This window comes from Miscanthus floridulus, chromosome 4, assembly GCF_019320115.1.
Source record: "Miscanthus floridulus cultivar M001 chromosome 4, ASM1932011v1, whole genome shotgun sequence".
Lineage (NCBI taxonomy): Eukaryota > Viridiplantae > Streptophyta > Magnoliopsida > Poales > Poaceae > Miscanthus > Miscanthus floridulus.
The window spans coordinates 36,933,075-36,943,138 of record NC_089583.1 but is presented as its reverse complement, the minus strand read 5'-3'; the positions used below and the strand labels follow the sequence as shown (position 1 = coordinate 36,943,138).

Genomic DNA, 10,064 nt, shown 5'->3' with positions numbered 1-10,064 from the left:
ACCATGCGTACAAAATTATGCATGCAAGCATAGTAACCAAAGGAAAAGCAAAAAAACAATGTTAGAATACATACCAAGTTAAAATTTAGCCATATATAGAAACTTATGCACACACTTATAGAACACAAAATCAACAAACAAAACATTGGTAGCTCTTCATTGCACATAATATCAAGGAGATGCATAAAAAAATCAAAATCAAGCGCATAGAAAATCCTGTTTGCCTACATTGGTAGCTCTTCATTTCCTACAACCACCTATTCATACAAGGCATAAGAAGTTTCAATCAAAACTGCATAGAAAATTCATTGCACATCGCATGAGCTTGAACTAGCATGAACTAGCTTGCATCGAAAACAAGAAAAAAATAAGAACACAAGCATGCAATTTGTACTTCTGCTCCACACCCCGTGCCTCCGCTGGATCAGGACCAGCCTAATGTTGACCGTGCAGAAACATCCTTCCAACCATCCTACATTACAACAAAGGCATACAAACATATTTTAACAGACGCAGAAACCTTATAGTGGCAAATAGAAAGGCATAAAAACATGTTTTAGTGTGCGCAGAAACCTTATAGCGGCAAGAAAGACATGTAAACATGTTTATACAGGCATAAAAATCTATTATGGTCCCAACCCAGACCTTGCCTCCCACTTGGGTGAATGTATAATTAATAGAGAAACCATGCATTGAACCCAATAGAACCCCCCTGGTGGGGGATTATTTTATCCGAAACCATGACAGTCCCAACTTAAACAATTATTCTCAATTTGGGGGTGTATAATTAATAGAGGACCAGTGTATAGAACCCAAAATACCCTCCCTTCTTGGGGATTATTGTACCGGGATTGTGACGGAACCAACCCAAACAATGCATAGAACAATGTATAGAATTGTCCACCAATAATGTATAGAATTGTGTAGAAGTGTACGGATAACTATTTCAACAATGTATGTCAAAGTGTTCTAACAATGCATAGAAGTGTGCTCCAACAATGTATAATTGTGTAGAAGTGCACAGATAACTGCTCCAACAATATATAGAACCATGCTCCAATAATGTATAGAAATTTGTTCCAACAATGCATAGAATACATACCCCTAGGACCAAAAATTAAGACTTCAATTTCATTGCACATCGTATCAAGGAGAAGCATAAAAACAATAATGAAACTAATATTAACTATATTAATGCATTCAAAAATTAAAGATTTCAATTTTATTCACATTATATCAAGGATAAGCATAAAAACATCCGCTTCAGAGGGCATCAAAAGTGTTAAGCAAGCACATAAAAATCATTTCTCAGCAGTAAACATGTTGACAGGCACAAAAAGGCATATGAAGCCATGCTTACTTGGATTGCTAGCTCTTCGTTTGCCGCAACATATTCCTGCAAGGCTGCAACTAAATCGAATCAAAACATAAAAATCCATGGCATAGAAATAGTGGCTCAAGAAATAAAAAATCGGAAGCGGACCTATGGAAGACGTCCTTGACCGCGCCATGCCACTGCCGTTGTCCACGCCACCAGCCGCCACCGCCAATTCACACCACGCGCCGCCGCCATGGACTGCATCATGCACCGGACCACCACCACTCGCCTCCATGCAAACCATTGTCTTTGAAGCAAAAACCAATTGCTTGCATGCTTACACGGTTGGCTCAAGAAAGCATAGAAATAAAAACATCAATTGCACAGAAACCTATTCATTGCACATAATATCAAGGAAATGCATAAAAATAAAAATCAAGCGCATAGAATAAATGATTGCCTGCGTAGGTAGCTCTTCATTTCCTGCAAACCACCTATTCATCCAAGGCCGCAACAAAAAATCAGATAAATATATCATGGAAAAACAAGAAAGGCATAGAAATATGTTTTAGCAAGCGCAGAAACCTTACAGCGACAAGAAAAGGTTAGAAACATGTTTTAAAAAATCTAGAAAAAATTATAGCATTTTGAGTGAATTTGTGTTACCCTTGCAGCCATCGACAAACACTAATTGCAACGAAGCATAGCATAAAACACAGTAGCACAAACACATAAACTTTTTAGAACTAGCGGCCGACATCCCTACAAATAATCTAATTCACAATTTGTATTCAAATCACATAGACACACGATCATAAGGAAGCATAAAAAATTTAACACATAAGGTCTTGCATGCTGCCAGGCGTTTGACTTAACAGGTTGTGTGTGGTGGCCATATTGCAATTGTGCATAAAAAATAACATGAGAGATCACAACAACATAGCATAAAAATTCATTGCACATCCGTATCTGCACGTACATGGCCACCAGGAGATGTTCAGCAATAGAAATGTACTCCCATAATGTATAGAAATGTACTCTCATAATGTATAGAAATTTGTTCCAACAATTTATAAAAAGAAGCATGAATAACTAACAATATGCAGTGAAAGATTGCTGCATGACAATGGCCTGGACGCAACGCCTTGCTACCGTTACTGAACTGGTCCTCAGCATTGTCGTCGTCGAGGAGGACGTCCTTGAGGACCACGGCGATGGCCTCCTTGGCCTAGATAGTGAACGATACAAATTTTTGTTCTAATGAGGTCCCAAAACACAGTTTCACCATGCCTAGAAAATTATGCATGCAAGCACAGTAACCAAAGGAAAGAAAATAATTAATAATTTTTTACTCACTGCCGTTGGCAGATCAGCGTACACCAAGACCATGCTGGGGCCCGATGGGGATGCGCCGCCGCTGGGATGCCTGCATGTATAGATAACTGCTCAACATTGTATAGAAATTTATTCTAACAATGTATAGAATACATATATCATATCAAGGAAAAGCACAAAGAATCCAATAGCTATCGAAGTACAAGCTAGCAACATCTCCAATCCACGTAAAACCAGGAATGAGAATACCGTAAAAAACCAGAAAATTTTGGGCTACAATTTTTTTATGCATATTAATCAACAAGCAAACTGGACTACTGGAGCTAGCAAAAGATCAAGAATGGGCCACAATTTTTTATGCAGATTAATCGACGTTCTTACTGAGTGTGGTGCGGCTGGCGATGCATTGATGTCCTCCAGAAAATACCTCGATCATGTCATGGAAGCCACCAGTTGCTGGATCTTCATCGTCTACATAAGGCAAAAAAATGCAGAAATAAAATCAAGATGTGGCTTTGATGTCCTTCAGAAAATAGCGGACGCAGAACAAAATCAAGAAAAAAAAACTAGCCAGCTACGTACTCTGTTCCATCAGACGCTGAACAAATCGATCATGGTGGAGCGAACTCGTGGTGGATCCAGCCGCGGACCTCCGCGGCGTGCCAGGGAGCTGCTTGGGGCCGACCGACTAGCACAGGCCATGCCTCATGGGCTGCGTCTAGCCAGATCCACGCCGCCGCATGGGGCCGGGACCCCGTGGTCCTCTGCCGAGCGGCATCGAGCGCCGCCGGCTCTGCACCTCCCCGAGCGGCCCGTTCGGGCGCGCGCTGCACCAGCCGCCGCCGGCCGGCGAGTCCACGCCGGCCCTCCCCTTGGCACGGATGGAGCCGCAGCCGCGACCGGCCTAGCCCCCGTGCGAGGCCCTGCAACAGAGCCGCGACGCCGACAGAGAAGGGGGTGCCCGCTCGCTGCCTGTCGTGGAGGCGGTCGCCTCATGCAGCCGATTGGGAAGGGGGTCGCCGTGCGCCGCCGAGAGGGAGGAGCACCGCCGGGAGAGGGAGAGGGCCTCCGCTGGATGCAGGGGGCCTCGCCATCGCCGGCAACGGGTGCCTCGGGGTTGCGTAGGGCCGTCGTGGGGACGGGGCGCCGGGATGCCGAAGCTGTCGCCCGCTACAAGAATTCACCTCTACTGCCACACCACACCACACCACCATTGCAACACCACTAATTTAATTACCGCATGAGGTCCTATTATAACTTTTTCATAAAATAGTTGTAATATGTGTCTATAATACAATGGACTAAATGTATTGCAATATGTGTGGTTTATCGTTACAACAGGTGTGTGCTACTGCAACTATTTAAGAATTGTATTGCAATTAGTTAACATTATTGCCATGGCGCTTTGGAGTTGCATTAGTATTGATTTTCGTTGTAATTACTTGGTGTTATTACAACTATATTGAATTTGGTTAGTTTTGCTTGTAACTATTGCCATGGTTGTTCTGGGTTGTAATAATCTTCTGTGGTGTTGCAATTGATAGGTGGTTATTACAACAAGAATTCTAAATGAATATAATAGCATGTTCCTATTGCCACGGTTTTTTAGGTTGTAATAATCTTCTATGGCGTTGCAATTGTTAGGTATTTATTGTAACTACAATCCTAAATGGAGGTAATATCTTATTACTATTGTCACGGTTTTTTTTGTGTTGCTATAGATTAATGTATTTGTTGGATAACTTGTTATGGGCAGAAGATTTGATCTCTACTACGCTGTGTGCATCGTACTAAAATGTTTACAACTGAATGATTGAAAATAGTAGTAATACAACACTAAAGGCTGACTTCAGAGAAGGAAAAATGGAGAAGCACTAATAGAGGCTATTTGGTGGGCTTTTAGTAGGTACAAATCCATGCTACGGTATCCAAGGAGCGCCAGAGGAGCCAAAAAAAATGTCAAACTTCCATAGTCGTTCCCATCATATGTCACTATGCCAAATTTACATTACTTCATGCATACTAGCTTCCAGGTTCCAAACATAGTGCGTTGCTCGAAGTTGTGGACCACAGTCGATGCAGGACGGTGTACGTAGTGCAGTCCCATGAACCAGGAAGAAGACATCTTGCTGTTCCGCGAGCGAACACCAGGAAGAAGACGGGTGACGGGTTCCACGAGCGATCACCAGGAAAAAGTCGTCGGATGAGCAGTCATGAAATCGCTCCCCAAAAACCTAATCGCCACACACCCCGTGCAAGGTTTGCAGGCGGACGAGGGTTCCGGAGGCACCTGCTCTCCCGTTGCTCCGTGCGCGCCAAGATACGGGACGAGGAAAGCCAAAGGGCGGCTGAGATGTGGTCTCTCGAAAGCAAAACTAAAGAATTGGACTGACAGAGGACTTCTGATTTATGCCTGCGGCGGGGAGGGAGAAAGCCAACGGAGGAACCCAGGAGACGGAGACACAAAGAGACGGTAACTGGCACAATCAACTCCGATAATTATGTGGATTAAGTGGCAAAACATGGTCACGCCCGCCCGCTCGCCGCCCGCCTGCTTGCCTGCCTTGCATCGCCTCGCCACAGCACGGCCTCGGCCTGACCCGGCCCAGCCGATGGTGGCGGCGGCGCGCGCGCACACGTGTGGCACTCTTGTATCCTTTTCTCAGCTTCTCAATTCAGATGAATAATTTCCAACCAAATAAGCTGAGTCAACGTTCAGTCAAAATCCCGTATGGTATTAAACCATACAACGCTTAATGTTATGGACCATAGAGTTTTATTTGATTTATTAAATATTATATGGGCCAAGCCCATAATATATCCAACAATCCCCACCAAACTCTAAGGTTTGTAACAAGTAGTCTTAGAACCACATTTCTTTTATATACTAGTGTTTCGATGGAGACTGTTAAGTTAAACATCCATCTAGAGCAATAGTTTCACTCAGTCACAACTGAACAATGGACTAAGCCTTGAATTGATAGTTTTGTGTGAGGTGAATGTCACTAAAGTCCTTAGCTGATTCTAGGGATCCCCTCTATTTGAAGCATATAAGTCATACTCCAGTGCCTTTCATGAGTATTTAGAGATCACCCAAATCTCATAGACTGTGACTAGCAGTCTGACTCATATAGGTGTGTTCCTCAAAAGATGTTATGTAGGACAACATCTTTGCTTTAGCAAGCCACTTGGAACACATTAAGGTAAAAACCAACTTGTCTTATAGAAAGGAAAGATATGCATCAGAAATGAGTCTTACTAAGGATCTTTCCTCATAATTTACTACTAGCTTGTTTCAGTATCCTACTTCACGGGATCTCCGATCACATAGAACATGTTACCGCTATAGTAAATTTCATGTGGGTCTCAAACCCATCTCTCTCAATGCACTTTCTATCACATTGCGTGATAGACCCTTAGTGAATTGATCTGTCAGATTGTTAGACGTGTGAACATAGTCCAACGCTATTACTCCAAAGTTTCTCAATTTTCTGACAGATTTTAGTCGTCTCTTAACATGCCTTGTGGACTTCATGTTATCCTTAGAACTATTAACCTTCGTAATCACAGTCTGGTTATCGCAGTTTATAGAAATAGTTGGTATGAGTTTTTTCAACAACCGATAAATCCATAAGGAGATCACGAAGCCACTCGGCCTCAGAGCTAGTGGTGTCTAATGCTATGAGTTCTGCTTCCATTGTAGACTTCGTTAAGATAGTCTGCTTGCAAGACTTCCAGGAAACAGCACCACCTCCAAGTGAAACACACATATCCACTTGTGGCATAAAGCTCATCAGCAACAGAAATCCAGTTGGCATCACAATAGCCTTGCAGCACCTTCGGGTGTCCGGTATTACTTATACCATAGCTCATAGTGCCTTTTAGATAGCACATCACTCTCTCAAGAGCAAGCCAGTGATCATCTCCCTGGTTTGACACAAACCGGCTCAGCTTGCACATAGCAAATGAGATGTCAAGCCTTGTTGCACTAGCAAGATATATGAGCGAACCAATGATCTGGGAATATCTCAATTGATCCCTTGCTATTCTCCAATTTTTCCTCAATAGCACACTAGGGTGATAAGGTGTAGGAGCAGGTTCATGGTCACTAAACCCAAAGTGACTCAGCACCTTTTCCACATAGTGGGATTATAACAGAGTTACCCCACCATCACCTTCTCTCAGAAGCTTAATATTAAGAATAACATCAGCCTCTCCCAAATCTTTCATTTCAAAATTATTAGATAAAAATTCCTTCACCTCCTCAATCACTTTGAGGCTGGATCCAAAGATCAGTACATCATCAACATATAAGCACAAAATAACTCCTTCACCCTCACCATACCGATAGTACACACATTTGTCAGCTTCATTCACAACAAAGCCAGCAGATGTTAGAGTTCTGTCAAACTTCTCATGCCACTACTTAGGAGCTTGTTTTAGGCCATATAATGACTTTAATAATTTACACACCTTGCCTTCTTGACCATTTGCTACAAACCCATCCGGCTGATCCATATGGATCTCCTCCTCTAACTCTCCATTTAGGAAAGTTGTCTTAACGTCTATTTGATGAACGATAAGACCATAAGAGACTGCTAGGGAAAGCAAAACTCGAATTGTAGTTAATCGGGCAACCGGTGAATAAGTATCAAAGAAATCCTCATCTTCCTTTTGAGTATAACCATTGGCCACAAGTCTTGCCTTGTACCTCTCGATAGTACCATCAGGCCTAAGCTTTTTCTTGAACACCCTTTTGCACCCTATAGGCTTGCACCCATAAGGACGATCAACTATTTCCCAAGTTCCATTAGACATAATAGAATCTATCTCACTCCATACTGCTTCCTTCCATAAGTTAGCATCAGGAGAGAAGTATGCCTCTTCAATGGTTGTTTGTGTGTCATCCACAAGGTACACAATATAGTCATCACCAAAAGACTTTGCAGTTCTCTATCTCTTACTTTTTCTAGTGACTATAGTGTCAGCCTCCTCAGGATTTTGTATATAGGGTTCCTCAATTTGTTCTATCGGAGTAAAAGTTTCATGCTCATGGGGAATTATAAATTCATGACCAGTCGTGCTAGGTGCATTTTTCATGGGAAATTCATTCTCAAAAAATGTAGTGTCTCTAGATTCCATGATTGTATCAATAGCCATCTTAGAAACACTAGAATTTATAATTAAAAATCTATAACCCACGCTGTGAATAGCATAACTAAGAAAAACACAATCAATAGTCTTTGGTCCAAGCTTTCGCTTTTTGTTTATTGGCACATTCACCTTTGCCAAACAACCCCAAGTTTGCAGGTGAGAGAGATTTAATCTCTTCTTCTCCCATTTCTCGAATGGTGTAATTTCTTTGTTCTTTGTGGGCACCCTATTCAGGATATGACACGCTGTCAATATAGCCTCACCCCACCATTCCTTAGATAGTCTCGTAGTCTGTAACATGGCATTAACTAAATCAGTTAGAGTGTGTGGTTTCTTTCTCTCTACAATCCCATTGGACTGTAGTGAGTATGGTGGCGTCCTCTCATGAATAATTCCATGCACCGCGCAAAACTCAAAAAAATCATTTGAGAAATATGCCCCCCCCCCCCGCGATCGGACTGCAAACACTTGATTCTCTTCTCAAGCTGATTTTCTACATCAGCTTTATAGACTTTAAAATAATGCAATGCTTCATCTTTAGTTTTCAATAAGTACACGTAGCAAAATCTAGTACAATCATCTATAAATGTCATGAAGTATCGTTTACCGCCTTTAGTCAATTCGCTATTCATTTAGCATAAATCAGAATGAACGAGTTCTAATGGTGCGAAATTCCTCACCCCAGCAGCCTTGTGAGGCTTGCATGGTTGCTTCGATTGCACACACACCTAGCACTTAGAATCTTTGACTAAGTTAAATTTTGGGATTAAATTCAGATTTGCAAGCCGCGTGAGACAGCCAAAATTAATGTGACAAAGTTGTGAGTGCCATATATTCGACTCATTCGAAATAGTAACATTGTTCACTACTTTATTACACACATCATCAAGCAAAGATAAGCGGAACAAGCCTCCACAATCATAATATTTTCCAACAAATATTCCATGTCTCGACATAACACACTTATTGGACTCAAGCACCATTTTAAAGCAATCGCAACACATTTGAGAACCGCTAACAAGATTCTTCTTGATGGAGGGGACATGCTGCACGTTCTTTAATAGCACCGTCTTTCCCGAAGTAAACTTCAGAATGACCGTACCAACACCAAGAACAAGTGCATGCGAACTGTTTCCCATCAGCAAGGCTCTAGTCCCGTCGGCCTGATAGGAAGTAAACAAAGAAACATCAGCACACACATAAATATTAGTACCGTTGTCCATCCACCACTTAGGTGAAAGATAAACCAAAAGAACAAAAGGAAAAGAATTACCATACCCAGATGTTCCTCCTCCAGTCTCGCTAATCACCACGTTTGCTGATTTCTTTTCTTGCTTATATTTGCAGTCTGGGCATGCACTTGCCCAATATTCATCACTCCCGCAAATAAAGCAACCTCCACCTTTCTTGTTGTTTTTCTTCTTAAACTGAGCAGTTTGCTTAGGCTTTGTATTGTTGTTCTCTTGCATGTTCTTCTTCTTTTTATTACGGGATGCAAATGAGTTTTTCTTCCGCACCATATTGGCAGTGGAAGACTCAACTACTTTTCCATGGTTGTCTTTTGCTCTCGCCCTCTCCTCATCATCAAGAGATCCAATAAGCTTAGCCTCGCTAAACTCTTGTCTCTTGTGTTTTAGAGAAATAGCAAAATCTATCCAAGAAGGTGACAGCTTAGCGATTATACCGCTGGTCACAAACTTGTCGGGCAATAAACATGGAAAATGTTCTAGTTCCTTTGCTAGCGTCTGTATCTTATGAGCCTATTCCACTATAGAATAGTTTTCAACCATTTTGTAGTCATACAGCTGCTCCATAAGGTACAACTCACTACCAGCATCAAAAACTCCAAACTTTACCTCAAGAGCATCCCATAATTCTTTGCGTGATGTGCAAGATATGTAGTTTTTCTCATACTTACTATGAAGTGCACTAATCACAGCGCCTCAAAACAGGTTATCGATAGCCAAGAACTTTTGCTCCACCTCAGGAGTAAATTGTTCAGGCTTCCCCTGTGCGGCGTGATAGCAGTTCATAGCAGTCAACCACAACACCATCTTGGCACGCCATATCATGAAATTCTTGCCATGAAAATTATTTAGCTTCAAAGCAGCAACAAAACCACTGATAAAAAATTGCCTAACATTAGGTTTTTGGATTGTTAGATAATTAGGCATTTTCATGGTCAATTTAATCTAGAAATAAAACATCAGCAGGTTCATGATGACATATATGTGCATGTGTATATCACTAACAAGCG

The 10,064-nt window shown here is 41.9% G+C and overlaps 1 protein-coding gene across 5 annotated transcripts; it reads right to left on the bottom strand.

The window, feature by feature from the left end:
* Positions 1-322: 322 nt before the first annotated feature.
* On the bottom strand, positions 323-3,850 carry LOC136551340 (uncharacterized). 5 transcript variants are annotated; one of them, XR_010782533.1, is made up of 7 exons: positions 3,236-3,850; positions 3,035-3,124; positions 2,675-2,744; positions 2,463-2,546; positions 1,484-1,812; positions 1,361-1,404; positions 323-472 (listed from the first exon to the last, which is right to left on the bottom strand). XR_010782533.1 is itself a non-coding variant. In XM_066542908.1 (7 exons), the coding sequence occupies exons 1-5, from the start codon at positions 3,243-3,245 to the stop codon at positions 1,754-1,756; spliced, it is 360 nt and encodes a 119-aa protein (XP_066399005.1). In that variant the 5' UTR covers positions 3,246-3,850; the 3' UTR covers positions 323-472; positions 1,361-1,410; positions 1,484-1,753. The 5 variants fall into 5 exon arrangements, 3 of the variants coding, with proteins under 3 accessions (XP_066399005.1, XP_066399004.1, XP_066399006.1); XM_066542908.1 differs by having other exon boundaries at positions 1,361-1,410; positions 2,416-2,546; XM_066542907.1 differs by having other exon boundaries at positions 2,416-2,546.
* Positions 3,851-10,064: the final 6,214 nt, after the last annotated feature.

What these genes read in the sequence shown, in the direction of transcription:
- LOC136551340 (XM_066542908.1), bottom strand. An exon ending in CGCCAGCCGCACCACACTCA is followed by an intron (nt 2,745 to 3,034) that starts GTAAGAACGTCG and finishes CTATACATGCAG; the next exon opens with GCATCCCAGCGGCGGCGCAT. An exon ending in GCAATCTTTCACTGCATATT is followed by an intron (nt 1,813 to 2,415) that starts GTTAGTTATTCA and finishes TTGGATGAATAG; the next exon opens with GTGGTTTGCAGGAAATGAAG.